The following is a 19171-nucleotide window of genomic DNA, read 5'->3' on the forward strand; positions in this document are numbered from 1 at the left end:
GTATTCCGCAATGTATAAAGTGCAACCTGCTGAGTCCATATAATGTTTCTTTTCTGTATCTATTCTTAGGGTTAAAGAGATCATTGGTTTGCTAATACCAAATGCTTAGCCACGAGAAAAAAATATAAATAACATTATATGAACTGAGATGGCTGTTTTTAATTAAAAATAAATTTAGCTTTAGTTTAAAATTTTAAATGGAGTAGAATTTCATAACTCATCAAAATCAGAGAAACTTTCAGAATGTTAAACAAAGCTGTGTATATGTACACAGTGAGAAGAAAATTATAGCATTATTTGTGTATGTGCTATAGCTGATCTAGGCAAAATTTCTTGTACTTAATCCTAAGAAATTTCAATACTAGCCATCTCCTGTTGATCAGTACTCAGGAGAAATGTTTGAGATAGATCTAATGTAGTGTACTCTTCCTATTCCGACCACTTACCATGAACCTAATGCAATGTAGGCTTTTAAGGTCTACTACCCCTTGCCATGGATCTAATGTGGTGTACCCTTTATGTTTTCCACTTACCATGGATGTAATGTGGTGTACCCGTTCTGTGTCTACCACTTAACTATAGTCTTCATATTTGTTTTTCAGGTGCAGCAGGTACAGACAGTTCAGCAGGTCCAACATGTCTACCCAGCTCAGGTGCAGTATGTGGAAGGAAGTGATACTGTCTATACCAATGGAGCAATGTAAGTTGGATGCTGACATCTGATTCTTTCCACCAACTCCAAGAAATACTGTACTTTCTAATACAGCTAGATCTCTAATACAGAGATCATCAGTTTGCTAATACCAATCTAGTCCTGGGATTGTTTGCATGTTTTTAAACATTTATGTTGGTTTTGTTTTACTGAGTTATTTAAATTAAAGTGGTACTTAGAGCTTTGTCTATGTTTATTAATAAATGTACCTGTATTTTCTTTTCACTTAGCCTTCCCAGAATATTTTAAATTGTTCAAATTGTGTGTGCTTTAGCAATTTTCCCTCAATTGAGAAAAACTTGTATTTCTTATTAACGATGTCCGTGCTTTAATAATGTCTTAACATCTGTGATTTTTAAATGTCAAGCTGGATATGTATGAGGTTTGTGTTTATCTGTAAATTTGTATAAAATAATATGTAAGGAATTTTGTAGACTTCCACACAGTTAAATCTATATAAAAAGAGATGATCTTCCATGAATCTTCTTTCCTTTCTCACGTCAGCCTCCCCAACTGCCATCTCCTCTGCATCGACAATAGTAGCAATTTGTGTATTTATTGGCTGTCTGCAGCCACTGGATTGAAAGTCAATGCCTCATTATAAATGAAGAAACTAAAAGGTACTCCAGCCTGGGTTTTTGTTAGCAGGCAGGTACTGATTGTACCTAAGTGAATTCAGGTCTCTCAGTGTCTTACCCCAGCCTTCCAGTTTCCATGCCCTTTGCATCCCTGGAGTTTACGTCCTCCCGCAGTGCATGCTCCTAGCATCCCAGTAGCAACTGCACTCCTCAGGGCCTGTAGCTTGGGTGCTTCTTGCAGCCCTGCAGTGTGGCTGCTCCTCAAGCTAACTCCTCTGACCTTGCTCCATTGACCCCGATGATACCAGTCTGTGAGCTCTCAGAGGGCCTGGCTTTTACCCACTGCAGTAACTGTAACAAGACAAGCAGGTGTGATGGAGTCCATTCGAAGTTATTCATCATATTATTAGGACTAAAAGCTTAGGTTTGGTTTAATCATATATTAGTATTATATTCAGAGCTTTCTATTATGCCTTTATGGAGGTGGCATATGGTCGAATCAAATTCAGGTGTCAGAGGATTTCAGGATATATTTAATGTTCCTGATGTGAGGTCTAGAACATGATAGTGGGACATGGAAAGAAAGCTCCTCTTTTGTCTCTATCTTTTTCTTTTGTGAATTAGAATACAAAGTTGGTCTCATTATGGCATTTCAAACATAATTTGTTTTTGCCAAAATTCCCTATTCATTCCCCCCTGAGATAGCCCTCCTTACCATATGTGGTAGCCCCTTGCTCTTTTCATAGCACACGTGTCTCCTTTGCTTCTCAAACCTTTTTCTTCTTATCCCCTTCCGAGTTTAATGATCTGTATATACTCCCACACCCATGTGAATATGAATCAGGGGCTGAAGAGAGGGCTTAGCAGTTAAGAGCACTGGCTGCTTCCCAGAGGTTCTGGATTTGATTCTTATACCCATGGCAGCTCTTAATCATCTGTAACTTGTGTTCCAAGTGAATGGCCTTCTCTGGCCTCTACAATCACTAGGTATGAACAAAATACATGTAAACAAGAACATTATATGTAGAAAAATTAATTAAAAATAAAGATTAGAATCTGCCTAAGAGATCAACATGCAGTATTTTTCTTTCCAAGTCTAATTTACCTTAGTTGATACAATAGATTCCAGATTTATCCATTATCCTGTAAGTTTTATAATGTACTATTCTTTATGGATGATTAAAATACTATTGTACACATTTCAATGGGATATATAGACTAATTCCATTTTATTTCTCTTAACAAAAAAGAAGTGGTAAGATTGGTGTGCATGTAGTTCTTTATATATTCTCCATACTTGGCAGGTGTTTTGCACCAATCTGTAGGCTCTCCCTTCTGCTGATTGTCTCTTGGCTTTCTAAGAGGTCTTTTTAATTCCCTTTGTTGCTTTTGTCAATTCGGGGTTATTTGCTGTGTTGTTGGAGTCACATTCATATCCCATTTACCAGTTCTTAGGGTTATGCTCTAGGCCTTGGTCAGGACTATTTTGCCTATAAGTGTGATTTGAAATACTTGTTCTCAGCTGTTTCCGCATTTCAGATATTAAATCAGTGTCTACCCATAGGCCAATGTTTAATTCAGGTGAACAGATAAGGATTTACTTGCATTTTTCTGCAGGTAAATATTCAGTTTCGTCCCCACCATTTATTGAATAGGATCTCTGTTTCTTCAGGTACTCTTTGGACAAGTTTGTCAAAGTAGGTGTTATAGCTATGTGAGGTTTTCTCTGGGTACTCTCTTGAGTTTACTAGGTTGGCCTCTCTGTCTGTCTTCCTTCCTTTTTGTGTATCATGCTTTCTTTTTCACTATGGTTCTGTAGTATAGGAAGTCAGTTATTATGATATTTTGACACCTCTCACAGTTTACTTTCTGCTTACAATATCTTTGGCTATTTGTGGCCTTTTTTGTTTTCACATGAATTTTGGGGCTTTTTTTTTCTTGAATTATATGAAGAATCTCTCAAATTTTGATGGAGATTAGACTGATCTGTCTTACTTTGGGTAATAGAGTCAGTTCTGCTTTAGGATGGATGGTCTTTCCACCATCTAGGGTCAACTTCCTTTTAGAGTGTTTTAAAATTTACACTGCAAAGCTTTCACCTTTGTGTTGGTTTACTAGAGGAGGTACTTACTTTTTGTTTTTATAAGATATTTTAATTGGGATATTCTTCTTAATTTCTCAGCAAATTTGGTACTGATATACAGAAAAGGTATTAATTTTCATATGCTGATTTAAAGCATATAACTCCACCAAAATTAATCAGATTCAACATGTTTCATAATGATCTTCAATATTTTGTTGAAATCTATTATGAGTCTGTTACATCTCTAATTTTATTAATTTAGGTCTTATTTCTCTTTTTGTTAGTTTGGCTAAGAGGTTGTCAATCTTATTAATCTTTCAATGAGTCATCTCTGTTTCATCTGTTCTGTGCCTTGTTCTTTTAGCCTTTATATCATTAATTTGTGCTCCATCTCGTCTTTATTTTTTCACACGGACTGAGTTTGGGTTGGCTCTTGTTTTTCAAAATGGTGATGTGTATCACTGTTATTTATTGGGAACCTGCTTATTTTAGGCCATCAGTTAGAGATAATAAATTGTCCTTTCAGGACTTCCTGTATCTCATTGATTCTGCTAGGTTGCAGTTTTTTTTTTTTGATTTTTAATATTTTTATTACATATTTTCCTCAATTACATTTCCAATGCTATCCCAAAGTCCCCCATAGCGCCCCCCACTTCCCTACCCACCCATTCCCATTCTTTTGGCCCTGGCATTCCCCTATATTGGGGCATGTAAAGTTTGCAAGTCCAATGGGCCTCTCTTAACATTGATGGCTGACTAGGCCATCTTTCGATACATATGCAGCTAGAGACAAGAGCTCCGGGGTTCTGGTTAGTACATCATGTTGTTCCAACAATAGGGTTGCAGATCCCTTTAGCTCCTTGGGTACTTTCTCTAGCTTCTCCATTGTGAGCCCTGTGATACATCCAATAGCTGACTGTGAACATCCACTCCTGTGTTTGCTAGGCCCCGGTAGGTTGCAGTTTTGTTTTACTTGATTCTAGGAATCTTTAAATATCCTGATTTCTTTAGTTCCCTACTGTTCATTCAAAAGTGTATTGTACAGTCTCCAAGTGTTCTTTATCTCTGAGTTTTCTCTTGATGTTGATTTACTCAGACTGTTGTCTGATGAGATATAGGAATGAGTTCAGACTTCCTTGTATTTAAGGCTTACATTATGGCCCAAAATCTGATCAGATTTGGAGAACATTGTACAAACTGCTGACAAGAACATGTGATCCCTCTCTGTTGGTTAGAATATTTGTCTATAGCATAATTTAGCTCTGAAATTTCTTTGCTATTATTTTTATTGTATGACTTACATAAATTTGCTAATTGGGTATCAAAGTTTCACACTATGATTGTGTGTGAGACCTGTGTGACCTGTTGTTATACTTGTACTATTTGTTTTATGAAACTGTAGCTGTAAGATTGGATACATAGTTATTCATAGGTGTTAGCTTCTTAAAGAATTGTTCCTGTTATTAATAGCAACAGTAGCTTTCTTTATCTCTTCTGAAGATTTCTAGTTTAGAGTCTACTTTCCCAGATATGTGAGTCATTGTGCCAGCCTTTCACAGCTTGCACATCCTTTGGCTCTCTTTACATTTTCCTAGCTAAGTGTGTTTCTTAGGCAGCAGATAGCTGAAATACTTTTAAAATCCAGTTTGTTTATAATTGGTGAGTTAGGCTGTTTGCCATAAGATTATTATTTTAAGGGCTGTGCTATTTCTAGTGATTTTGTTTCTTGATTTTGTGGCTGGTTGGATTATTTCTGGTTTTCTTCTTCCTTCCAAGTTAGTTTTAGACATACGTTGGATATGATCAGCTGTGTTCTTGCTTTCCTTGGTTAATCTGTTCTTCTCATGGAACATGTTGTTTTCTGTGTTTTCATGAGTAAGACTGCCTTTCTTCTTCTTCCATGTTTAGCACTATTTTAATAATACTCTTCTGAACTGCGTTGGCTTCTGTATTTTGCCCTCGTTTTGTTTGTCTTGAAATGGTCTTATTTTTCCACTTTTTGTCAGTGTGAAAAATAACTGTACTTGCTTTACTGACCTTGGTTGAAAGTTACTTAAATTCAAAACTCAAGAGATGGCTGGGTGAAGGGATAGATGGAAATAGATAGATACATAGATATAGATAGATAAGTAGATGATAGATAGGTAAATAGCTAGCTAGATAAATGTAAAAGTCATTCTGTGCTTTCCTGACTTTGGGTAGGGGTTGATGCAACATGTGGTATAATTCTAGCACTTGTGTTTTGTCTGTGAATGACATTTTATATGATTCTTGCTTTCTGTTTTGAACATCTTCACTGGAGAGCTGTGGGGATCCTCTTCTCTGGTCCTGTTTACAGTTCTAACGTCTTCTTTGTTGTAATACCTCTCCTCCCATTACCCTTAAGGTTATAGGACATTTTCTGCTGTTCTTTGACTGAATCCATTGTCTGTACCCTTGAACTTCCTCTCAATTTCTTCTAGCTCATGGATTTTTAGATTTGGCATCTTTAATGTTGTCAGACTTTTCATAAGCATTGATGATCCCATTAATATTTAAAAACATGTTTCTGAATGTATTGTTATTCCCTTAAATTCATTTTTATCTTTAGTTTGTTCATGAACCATTCTTTTTTTAATATTGCAGTATAATTGACATATATTTCCATTGTTTCTGTTTAGTTCCTCCTCAGTGTCTCAATTTCTTGGTTGATTTTTTTTCTCCATGTTTTTAAAAGTTTCAGCTCCAAGTTCCCAACCATTTAATTCACTGTGGTTACTTTCTTGTCTGTGTCCTGAATGGATCCCCATGTTTTGTTCATCTGCTTAATTGAGTGGCCTCTATGGCCATTGATTTTTTTTTAATTCTTTCTCTGAAATTTTAGCTGTCTTAGTGTCTCTGTATTGTATTTTAGTGGTGGTGGGAGGTTGCAGGTGTGCTATGGAGAGTTGTCTCATTCTTTGTATTTCTCTGTTGTATTTTGTGCATCTGTTAGGATGGATGTGTCTTTTTGTTTTACTTTATTCCCTTTCCTATTATTTTATTTTGATTTGTTTTATATGAGTCCTTAAGAGAGGTAGAAGAGGAGTCTTCATTGCAAACTATAGTCTCTACTTCTATTTATTTGGTTGTAGTAAAAAAATCGCTGTGTTTCCCTAGTGCCTGACTGACTGTTTTGACATTGCTCTCAATAGAACACTCTAGTGTCTCTGATTTGATCCAGAAATAGCAGCAGTGGGGAAAATTAAGTTGATAGTTTTTTGTTTTTTGTTTGTTTGTTTGTTTGTTTTGGTTTTTTTAAGGCTGGGCTGTCAATATTGCTATGTAGGGAGTTGAGAAGTGATTGGGAAAGAATATAAAGGGAGGGGAGACTGTGAATGGGTAGAAATGTAAATGGATTGAACTGTGCAAGATAGAATACTGTAGATCTGGAAGTAGAGAGAAGATTTTTGTAGTTCAAGAAAAGGGAAGGCCAGACTTTGAAGTCTTCTCTTATCTTGTATATCTTCCTTCCTTCCTTCCTTCCTTCCTTCCTTCCTTCCTTCCTTCCTTCCTTCCTTCCTTCCTTTTTCTTTTTATTCGTAAGCAAGCAATTTAAAAAACACAGCTCAGTAACTTAAAAATGCTAATAGAAATTATAGAAAAAAATTGAGAAACCAAGAATTGAAAATAAAAATATACAATAACATAAGAATAGCAGCTATTATGTATTTGATTATTTTTTCCCTGTCATTTGTATTAGGTTCTACAGGTTGGGAAGGATGGAGAGTCTCAATAATTCAGACAGTGTGCCCATGCAGAGGAGTAGAATTTTGTGAGCTTCCATTGCTTTATTTCAGAATCTTCAGGCCAGAATCTGCCCTTGACTTCTGATTTTATTCATCCATTCACCCAGACTCAGCTTCTAATCCAGCATCTTACCTAGATTTCCATGTTTTATTGCCATACGAACACCTTAATTACCTGAAAATAAACACGTTGCCACTGGCATTCTTCTTCCTCCCTCTCTCTCTACTTCTCACCTGCTTCCGGTGTACCAACTTTGATTTCTTCCTAGAAGTAGTACCATTATGTTTCCATAATCAAATATATTTCTTTTTAAATAGCATTTGGGCATATTCTTCTTTCTTTCCAGCTCCTCCCTACCCCAACCAGTTTAGAGTGATCCTCCTCCTAGAACGGTTTTCATGCTGATCTGGACCTAGCTTCTCTTCCACAGTCAGCTTCCACTATACAGGGCAGCAGCACCCATTATTTTCCATGTAGTATTGTATGATGAATGCCCTATAATGTTTCTGATACTGAGGAAAAACATCCCTAAACGAGTACTTGCTGCTTGGTTGTTTTATTTGAATGTATTTAGATCATTGGCACTTATAAAAAGTTAGTAAGTTTCTGTCATTCTAGTGGATATTCAACTCTCTCCACAGTTAATAGTATAGCTGACGTTCACCTATTTGTTAGGTAGGTTTAGGGCCTCCTGCAGCTTGATTTTAACATTTCTAAGATAAATTTAAACTACTGTAGGCATTTACACCAAATGAAAAAGAAGCTTTTCACTTAAACCTTATTCTCTGAGAAAATAAATTACTTTGTAGAAGTTTGTAGTAGTAGCTTCGCTGTTAGCTGTCATTGCTTCTGACAGTGAATGCTGAGTGGCCACAGAAGCTGAGAGTGTGGGTTCTCATATCTTTCAGGTCTGTGTGACAGAAGCTAGGTGGCCAGAGAAAGGGGCACTTAGGATAGATGTTAAGAGAGTCTGTCACAGTCGTTCCTCATTTGTGCAGGTTTACAGTAGTTCAGAGGGTGTTGTTATACTCCCTAGAGGGATGTGACTCTGAGCTAGGGCAGCAGATAGCCTCTGAGAAGCCCTTTATGACTCAATCAGGAGATTGGTACAAACATTAAATAATTGCTGATAAATGCTGTGATTTGTTTGTATGTTTCTGTCCTAAATTCTTTACATTGTCAACTGCATTTCATAGTGCACTTTTACGTCTGTTAGTTTATTTATGTGTATGTGAGTACCAAAAACAAACAAAAGGGTACCTTGTGAGAATAGGTTTTTCCCTTTTACCATGTGGTTTCAGGAATATCAGGCATGGTGGCATAAGCCTGTGACTGCTAAGCCACAGGCTCCTTTGTTCTTTATTGTACATATTTAACCGTCCCATGTAATAAATATGAGTTAAATGAATTTATGCCACTTGAAAACTATAGAAAAATATCATTTTTAAAGTTGATTCTTTAAAATTATAAGAATTGTTTAAGTGCAAAACTGATGCCAAAGAAACTGTCTAGTGCTAACACATATTTTCTGTGGCCACTAGTTCAGTTGATTAGATCATGGCTAATGAGGTCTAGGTCATGAGTTCACTTGCTACAAAGTCCAATTAGCTTTGATCTGGACTGTGTGGGCCTAGATTGCATCTCCAATTCCAAGGATCATGTCACAGTGAGCACTCTTGGTCAGGGGAGAAGATGTGCCTCTTAAAACCCCTCATTACTAGCAAATATACATTTGAATAGGAGTTCTGAAGTATCCCCTTTACAATCAACAAGGAAATGCCATCATGCTGCTATGAATTATATCCAGGATTTTAGTGAGTAGATGACTATGAATATTTTTCTCAGGCATCAAAATAATTACTTTTTCATCATAAGCCATTTGAATCTTTCTGTAATTTTATATTGAAGCCATTAGACTGCATACAGTTCGTGGATCAGATGCCCATCTGAGGTCATTTGTATTCTTAGTTTTTATTTAATAGACTTCCATATGTGTTAGGAAAGTATGATCTTCATTCTTCTGTTGTGTCACACTGAATTAATAGGCAGTTAGTATTTGATCTCTGACTTAGACCTCAGAGTCCCACTTCTGTGTCTAATAACCACGTTTTGGAAATGATACTCCTAGAGGAGAGGGACTCTGATCATTACCATGAACTTTCAAGCCCCCAATATAGGACCCTACAACCTGCACACTCTTAGGAAGTCTGGTCTCTAAGCCTGTGTTACCAGCATTCTCATTTCATGTAGACATAATGTACAGGGTCTCACTCAGGAGGTGATGACAGCACTCACAGATGCGTGTAATCACTTACGAGAATGTGTAATCATCATAATTTGCTGAAACTAAAGTGTTTACCTGGTTCTTGCTGTGAATATTGACAATTACTGCTAGCATAACAGGCTTAACAGTGTGGGTTAGCAAGTAGGCATGGATTTCAGTTGAACAATTGAGACTACTTTACCATGCTGGCTGTTGACACAGAATCATTGCTTTTGACTCAAGGGAAAAGGTAATAACTCCATCCATTCTTCAGCTTATTTTATTCAGGTTCTGGAGGAACCTAAGCTGTATCTCCCAAAGATATTTCCCCAAAATCTAGGCCATAGTTATATTTTTGTACAAATTCTTAAAACTTACAATTTCCAGTCATCTGTGTTACTGTGATTGAACTAGCCAAGGAATATCTCATACCACAATCAGAGAGTTCTTTTGTAGTCACAATCTCTTGGTTAGTAATAAATCAGATATATATATATTTAAACAGATCTTGTCTCAAGTTGATTTGTAAAAACAGCATAGGATACTGGTCATCTGCAAATAGCGTGTGGGTAGATGTGTCATAGCCAATCATCTGTCTTCACATTGGCAGGAGCCTTTTCTATGGGGCCTTCACAGGGGCCTGGGCACCTTTGGGAGCCTGAGCTGGAGCTGCGGCCTCTGCCTTGAAGTGAACCTTGGGCTTTGGTTGGCAGAGCCTATGCCCCTTGGCCATGTTGCTTTGAGTCTGCTTCCCAAGCTTGGAGTGAGTGATGAAAACCAGACAGCTGAGGTTGCGGCTGGGGCCCTTTGGCATCTTGGGCTTGATGGCCTGAGGCTTCACCAGGGCCTTGATAGCCTCTGCACATGCGCTCACTGCCTTTGCATTGTTGGCCTGCATCTTCTCCAGGCCTTTCTTGTTGTGCTTCTTGGCCAAGCGCATGTTCTTCAGGAACTTGGGGTCAACCCCCTAAGAGATTCGTATCTTTGCGACCAGGGTTTCTTGATGCCATCTCTGTGTCATTTGTGAGACTGGTTGTGCGTGGTGTGGTTCTTGGACTTGGCCATGTCTGCACGGTAACCTGCAGCTCCTGCAGCACCTGGGACCAGAAGAGATGAAGTCAAATCTTTAAAATAAAAGTCTTTTTCTGCTTTGCTCCTTCCTCTTTTGACTTCTACCCTCACCCACAGTCATGCACCATGATTTTCAGAGTGGAAAGAATCTTGTAATCTAAACTATGGCAAAATTAGGAAGTCTGTTTTATAATGACTTTTTAAAATGTGAACCATAAATGAAAATTGTCTATTGTTTAGAGGTAATCATTTTTTAGGATGTAATGGCATCTGTTGTTTGCATAGCTGTGAAGTCTATGGATCAACTCTGTCACAATTCTTCTTGAGATAGTACATTTGTCATCAACTAATGGAAGACATTTTCCAAACTATCTTCTACAAAGTATGAGTCCCTTAAAAGCCTACTGTGCTTATACAAATGGTAAAACATGTGTAACAGTATTCATGAAGATCCCCAGTAACTAATAGAGCTATTGAGGTTTTAAAAATCCTGCATTTGGGAGAAAAGAAAGTCAGTATTTAGGAAAGAAACTCAGTATTTCCAAAACTTTTACACAGTATACTTTGCAAGATGACACTTTTGACATTTGTAATTTATTTAAAATCCATAAGCATGAGAACAAAATGGGACCCAATTTTCTAAGCATCACCTCTTGAAACTCTTATGGTTAGTGCATTGTCTGAAGGCCCCCACTTACCTCTCCCATCTCCTTCAAATGATTAATAAGAAACCACTTCAACTTATTCTTTTCCTCCTTAAGTAACACAGCTGAATTTCAGAATTTGCAGGTAAAGTTAGGTTTTCTTATTATCTATCAAATCATCTTTCCTTAGAAGAAATGAGTTCATGGAATTTCTGTAACTAAGGGGAGATTGATGCTTTCTTCGTTTGTGCTTCTAACGATGCATAGTCTAAGACATGCAGGAGCTGGTGTGGGCATCCACTTCCAATTTAGAGCTCACCAGCTCACTGGTTCCATTGGAAGCCTTCTTGGAGGGAGAAATGACCTTGTGTGAGAAGAACTTTTATGTCTCTTCACAATTAGAGAAAGGCTTCTGGTGTTATCTACATAAATACTCCCATCTCTCCAAAGATGAAAGGCATTCAAATGTCGCTGCTTAGAATGTCAGAGTTGGAAAGACTGAGATCATTTCTTCCTATCCCTTTCACAAACAGATAAACTGAAGCTCAGTGATGGAAGCCAGCTGTCTTGTCTCCAGTGTGCATTGCTTTTTAGTGATCTACAGAGACTGACTTATTTGAAGTTTTTTGAATGCTGATTTTTTTCCTTTTCTTTTCTCTCTTTCTTTCTGGAAATGTTATATACAGTATTTACATAGTTATTGTAGAAAGAAACAAAACTTGTAATATTTAAAAACTAATTATTAAAAATCACTATTATACTTATTAAACTCTTTATGGTTTTTATTAAATTAGCATCTAGTCCTTTAAATTTAGATCTATTTTGTAAATATTCAAGGAAAATAAATGTATTGTTTGGGTAGTATCAGACCGTGTAGGAGAGCCTATCTTTAGTGAGTTTATAACATTAAATATTGTCCCATTACTATATTATATTTTTTAATTCAATTTATGGTATGAAATTTACACACTATTTATTGTCTTAATTTACTCCTATAATCTTGTTGGATTTTAAAATGGCAATTCTATTATTGGCATGATATTCAAATCCTTGATAAAATGCAAAGTGCGTAATTTAGAGATATTGTATTATGGACTTATATATGAGGCTCTAGAACCTGAAAAATGGAATAAAGATGGTTAAACCTTAGCTCAGTTGGCTTAGTCATTCTAATGAATAAGCAAGTAGAGAATATTCAGAGTTATGCTTAACCATGGTGTATGCCAAGGCAGCATTAATTAACTGAATTAAAAGGGTGAGACTCCTGGCATTTATGTAGAGCCATAGATTGAACTCTGAAGAAGCTTCTGCCAGAAAACAAACAACATACATACATACATACATACATACACACACACACACACACACACATATATATGTATATATATATATATATATATATATATATATATATATATATATATATCCATGCTTCCACATCCATTTTAAAATGTGGATACACATGAGGATAATACAAGGTTTTGCTTTAGCTGTAGAAGTCATGTGATGAGTCATATTCATGACTCTTAGCCTTTGGCAGTTTGTCTGAAACAAACAAAGTAGACATAGGACATCTTTCTAAAGTGCATAAAGCTGCCTAGAAATTTGGCTGTTTCAGGAAAGTTGAGTCAAGACAAAGACACCTAACAGACCATACCTGAGGTTTTCCTTGAATGTGTTTAGGAGATTTCTGAGGAAAATAATATTGAAGCAAGGAGTGAAGGGGAAAAAATGAAAGATGTATTCAGTGTTTATAGTATGAAAAACTGATTGTGGTACCCGAAGAGCCACTTCTAGTACAGAACGACTTCATTTCTCTTGGTATTTCCAAACAATCATTCTTCAAAGCTGAGTGTGATGACACACACCTGCCTGGCATGTGAGAGGCTGACTTGGAGAACCTTGAGTCCAGTCAGGCCTAGATTACACTGTGAGAGTAGTCTCATAAACACCAAAGTCACACAGACAAAATAGTGGTGGTGGTGGTGGTGATGATGATACATTCTAGGTACTGATTTAGGAGCTTAAACATTTAAATTTAGTAAGATTTGTAGGTGTTGTGAGTTACTGTAGTTTCATTTGGGCTCTCAAGATACCATTTAACAAGGTAATGTTTGCTTCCCAAAGATTAAAATTAGTGAGGATATTATAGCCTACTTCTAGTATCAACTCAGTATTTGAAAGTCATTATGTGTGTGCGTGTGTGAGTGTGTGTGTGTGTGTGTGTGTATGTGTGATCAGATCAAGATCAAAATTAGACAATCCATGCCCCTCCTTCCCTACTTGTGTTTTTTTAATACTCATTTAGACATGGCATGTCTTAACTACTATGTGTCTATGAAACAACTAAGCCAACCTTATGGTTCATACATGGTGCTCTGTAACCTTGGTATGCTCTTTGGTGCCTGCTCCCTTCTCTTGTTCTATGACTATTTCCTAGCCCATGAATCATTCCCAGCTAGAAGAAAATGTGAAAACTAGAGTAGCTTGCTTTCCATAGCCAATTTTCATACTGACCGGAGGGTTATGTAACAATGTCCATATTGATAAAACTGCTGAAATTAACACATGCTTCTTTCTATCTTCTTACCTGCCTCTGGCTTCTCTATCAGCCCTTCTTCAGCATTGAGGGTCCCACTCTGAGTAAGAGGAGTCATAACTGAGGAAATGCAATTCTAAATCGCAACAGAAAAATCCTAAGAACCTGTTACCATCCTTTAGAATGGTCCCTTCTTGGTTATTTGTAGATATAATTTATGTGTGTAAAGTCATAAGTTCTTTCCATAAGATTCAGAACATGAGCTGAGTTTGAGTATTAAATCTTTGTTTCATAAATGTTTAACTTTGGTCTAATCCTTTGAATTGATCCAAATTGTATTTACTCAGATTATGTGTGAAACATGAATTGTATCAGTCAAAGAATACCATACAAATTAAAGAATACATGAAAGTGTTAAAGTAACTTTTATTTGCTACATGTAATTGTCATCTCAGAGGCTTACTGCTGAATAAACTCACCCTTTCTACTTCTTTTTTAATTCTGGCTGTTCATATCAATGTCCTTTCCAAGTTGACTCATTCAATGTGGCTTCTCTAGGCTTCTCACTGGACAACCTATCCCTGTAAAACTGTCCCAGGAAAACTGTCCCCTCTCTCTTTCTACCTGACTCTCTTAAGTTACCTCTCAACTTTTCTTGTGAGAGTTGGGCATATCCTTATCTCTGATCCATTCCGTCAAAGCTTTCTCTGATTTGTCACTTTGTCTGCCCCTCAATTAGATGTCACTCTCAAACATGGCTGGCTCCATCTACAAACTAACCTTACTTTTATTGTTTGGGATTAAAGGTATGTATTTAATACTTGTCTATATTCCAGCCAGACCATACTGTAACTCCAGAGTATGTGTTCTCCAGCTGAATCACATAGATCTAAAAGGTTTGTGGATATGATCCCTTACCAGAGCAGCCTTGTTGCTAGGTTAAAATTCCTCTATGACTATGTAGAATGTGTTGCATAGTAAATAGTCAAAACCCATGAGCTGCCTTTAGCTGTTACTATGTCTGTAATTTGTAAAGCATCTCCATAGAGTGCATACTCACATATCACTCTTAGACTCTGAAAAAAGAAGCCACGTCTTCTTTATATCAGTATTTATTGCCCTGTATGTATTTATAACAACTCATTTGACTATAGTTTATGCCAACATCAGGTTGTCTTAATTTATGCATTATTAAATGAGGCTCTTTTATATTCAGTGGACATAAATTAGCATGAACTTCTCTTTCTTTCAATATAAATGTGAAATCAACATGGCTATCTTTATTTTATTAAATATAGAAGACTTCTAGTTTGGGAAATTATGTCAATGATAAGAATTTTACATATATTTTAAATGGCATTTTCAGTTTTTTAAAAATATTCTTTGCAAACAGATACTGATTGTGTATAGCTTCTTGGGTAGGGGTGCAAGCCTGTACTCACCTCCCCTTCTCATTGCTGGGGCCACATCTGGTATGTACATGTACAGGCCCCATGAGTGCTGCCACAGTCTCTGAGTTCATATGAGCATCAGTCCTGTTGTGTCTGGAAAACACTATTTCATTGCACTCATCCCTCCCCAGCCCTTACAGGCTTTCTACTTTCTTTTCCATACAGATGCCTGGGCCCTGGGGGAGGGTTTGATGAATGCATCTCATTTAGTATTGAGTGATCCAAAGCCTCTCACTCACTCTGCACTTTATCCAGTCTCGTGTTAGTTCCCATCAACTACAAGACGCTTCTCAGATGATGGCTGAGTGAGACACTAATCTGTGGTTCGAGCAAAATGTCATCAGGAGTCATGAAAATTAACTTTCATATAATTTATATAAATTGCAAGTATTTTGATGGGTTAAATTTTCTCATTGAAAATGTAAAGGTCTTAGCTTCACACAATTTCTTATGATTAACAAAACTTTTAAAATGTTTATTGAAATTTATAAAGCTGAATATTATGACCAATAGAAATTGTGTTTAAGTTACTGGCTGTTCACTGTGCTCACTATGTATAGGGACTGTATTGTGTTGCGATTATAGATAGAAGTGAAGTATCCTTTCATGCAAGTACAGATACATGAGTGAATCAGCAGTCAGCCTTTCAGAAGCTGTACTATAGCCATACAAAGTTGTTGTGGTAAGGAGCTTGTGCTGAACCTGTAAGGGTGATTAGAAGAACAAAGGGCGAGATTTGGGAGAAATAACAAAGTTCTCCAAGCAAAGGGAAAAGGCTGGAGAAAATGGTACTTTCTGAAGGAAAATGGTGGCCATTGTGTTGTTATTGAAGTAAGCATTTAAGAACATGACCATTACTGAGTTCTGAGATTATGTGCAAACTAATCCTGGTGCTTCCTGTAAAGTTTTGAGCAGTTTTTTGAAGGTAAGGAAGACTTTTGAAAGCAGCAATCATGGGAAGATTTTTTTTTAGTAAAATTTTGTTTCCATATTTATATTTTAGAAAAATTCCCATGGCAGCAAAATTGGAGGAAAACTGGCAGAGATCCAGGTTTGAAGAAGGAAAACCAAGTAGAGGGCAGCTATAATAATGGTGTTGTGAATTAAGGATTATGAGAATGGAAAGGCATATTGTAGGATTCCATGATTTATTTAAAAGAAAATTCTTAGGATTTCCTGGCTTATAACAGCATAAAGGAAGCATTAGCTTGAATGTCAAAAACTGGTGTTGGAGGTATTAGGCTCTGCTCTAAGAAGAGCATAAAAGAACAAGAACTTTTGAGGGTACTTAATAGCAGAGAGTTTTCTCTTCTCTTCGTCCTTTTTATTGAAAGTCGATTCTTTTCTCATGTAATATATCCTAATTACAGTTTTACTCCCTCTCCCTCTCCTCCTCCCAGTTGCTCACCTCCGCCCTCTGCTCTGGATCCAGTCCCTTCCAGCCTCTCATTTTAAAAAGGCCAGGCTTCTAAAAGATCACAACCAAACCTAACAAAATAAAATATTAGATGAAGCAAAAAGCAGCAGGTTGAGGCAACCCAACAGAAGGAAGTGGCCTTCAAGAATGGGCATAAGAATCAAGGACCTACTCATCACACACTTGGGGGTCCCATAAAGAATACTAAGCTGAAAGCTATAATATATACACAGAAGACCTGGTGCAGATCTCTGTTAGCTCTATGGTGCTGCTTCAGTCTCTTGAGTTCATATGAGCTTTGCTCAGATGATTCAGAGAGCCTTGTTCATCCCCTTTGGCTCTTACACTCTTTCCATCTCCTCTTTAACATTGTTCCCTGAACTCAATGGGAAGGGATTTGATGAATACACTCCATTTAGTGCTGTGTGTTCCAAGGACTCTATTTGTAATGTCTGCCTATGGGAATCTGCATCTGTTCCCATCTACTATAGGAGGCAGTCTCCCTGATAACAAGTGAATAAGGCATTGATCTATGAGTACAGCAAAATATTATTAGGAGTCATTTTATTGATCCATTTTTAGTGCTTTTTCTTAAGCCTCTTGGCTGTGTAGTCTCTGGTTCTTGGTCGGCCAAGCAGTGTTGGGTATGGGTTCTGTCTCACGGAGTGGGCCATAAGTCAAATAAGACATTGGTTGGCTACTACCATGAGTTCTGGGCCATATTTCCTTAGCTTGTAATTTAGACAGGACTGATTGTAGGAAAAAGGTTTTGTGGCTGATTTCATGTTTACATTTTTCTTTTTGTAGCCTAGCGAGTTCCTTCCCACACCAAAGACAGAACATAGAGGTCAATTCTGTGGGTGTCTAGAAATAACTGTTGACTCTTAGAAACTTAAATATTAAAATTCTTAAATTAGAACTTGATAAGAAAAGTTTCCTAACTCTAGACAGCTTAACATGAGTACATGTGTGTCTTGTAGTACATGATAAAGGCCTGTGGTTTAAGGTAAATTAACAAGAAATGCAGCAAGCACAAACACTAGCATATTGAACACGCCAGGAATCTGGAGATCAGAAAAGAGGTTTGAGTGTTAACAGTGCATGTAAGGAGTGGACATGAAATGCCCCAGAAAACAAAGCTCTGTCCTAGTTGATACCTAAAGGATTTGATGCCTACCCAACAGTCAGGCTTGGCCACAGTAGGGATGGAGCTAGAGAATAGCAAGAACTGGAAATGTTAGTTTATCCTTTGAATTTGAGCATGTGAAGTGTTTGTGGCTGTACATTTTTATATTTCTGTACTTTTGTAATGTCTTGTGAGCTTTTACATATTACAAAATAAAAGAAATATAAAAGTATGTTATAATGTGAGATGTCATCAACTGAAAGTAAAAGAATCAGATAAGCTTCATCAGAACAGACAAAGAGGAAAAGGGCAACATGGAGTGGTCAGCAGTGTGGCTCTGCAGGCAGGTCAAAGAGACAAGGCTGACGGGAGCCTGCTAGCCTGGTATTTACATTTGGTAACAAGTGACCTTATTAAAAGCCATTTCACTGGAAGGCTAAGGTCAGAGGCTTGACCAGACCTTTTGGGAAATGGAAAGTAAGCACATGAAGGCGGCACAGTCATTAAGTGTAGAGTGTGAAGGAGAAAGCCGCCAGATAGAAGTGGGCACTGTGTCAGCTCCAGATCCTTCTTCAGACATGAAGGATAATCACTAGTCATCCAGGGATGGAGGTGGCCGAGAGATGGACTGTCAGCCAGCTCTCTGTGTTGCAGATCCTAGTCTTCCTAACACTCACACATACCTGAGATTTCAAATGAAAGGACGGAGTTTGCTTAACAGACTTGCAGAGAATTGACCTATTCTTACTTGGAGATGTGCTCCTATAGTGAGTAATTGCACTGTAGTACAAAACCAAGTTAAGGTTCTCTTTAAAGAAACAGACATTTAATTTGGATATCCAACCATTGGTAGGAATAGTATTTCACAGAAAAAATATAAATTTTAACAGGATTCAGAGGCTATATATTATTGATGTATTTTAAAATACATTTGCATTAAAGAGAACAATCATGATATAAACAAGCTAATAAATTTTTTCTTTGTTTTCTTCTTCTAAAGCCGAACAACAACTTATCCCTACACAGAAACACAGATGTACAGCCAAAACACTGGAGGAAATTACTTTGATACTCAAGGAAGTTCTGCCCAGGTGACAACCGTGGTGTCCTCCCACAGTATGGTGGGGACTGGTGGGATTCAGATGGGCGTCACAGGAGGACAACTCATCAGCAGCTCGGGAGGAACCTATCTGATCGGCAATTCAATGGAGAACTCTGGTCACTCAGTGACACACACAACCCGGGCCTCCCCAGCAACAGTAAGTGTTTAAGGTTTAATTTACATTAGCTTCTGTGGCTCCTAGTGTACTGCTTTTCTCTATGGAGAGAAACAAATCACAAAAATATGAGTTGGCCAAATTGTGTGAAGCAGTTTTCCTATCCTGGCACATTAGAAGATGTAACAGGTAGCATTATGAAAAGAACATTACTGACATGTATGCCCCAGTTCAGTAAGTAGGAAGTTTTTTTATCAGTAATAGAAAGCTAGATTTAGATAAATGAATTTTTCTAATGCAAA

General features: G+C 37.3%; 1 protein-coding gene and 1 pseudogene across 8 annotated transcripts in view; one reads left to right on the forward strand and one right to left on the reverse strand.

Moving 5' to 3' along the window:
• Positions 1-19171, forward strand: part of Rfx3 (regulatory factor X3) — a 265021-nt gene that overhangs the window by 154008 nt on the left and 91842 nt on the right. For all 8 annotated transcript variants that reach the window (XM_029472432.2, XM_029472430.2, XM_085834163.1 and 5 more), the window contains 2 exons: positions 603-700; positions 18653-18911. In XM_029472432.2, coding sequence (XP_029328292.1) covers positions 603-700; positions 18653-18911 — 357 coding nt within the window. The remainder of the gene's footprint in view (positions 1-602; positions 701-18652; positions 18912-19171) is intronic.
• LOC110285440 (large ribosomal subunit protein eL29 pseudogene) lies at positions 10011-10493 on the reverse strand (annotated as a pseudogene).

Source organism: Mus caroli, unplaced genomic scaffold (assembly GCF_978045245.1).
Source record: "Mus caroli unplaced genomic scaffold, Mus_caroli_1 scaffold_20, whole genome shotgun sequence".
NCBI lineage: Eukaryota > Metazoa > Chordata > Mammalia > Rodentia > Muridae > Mus > Mus caroli.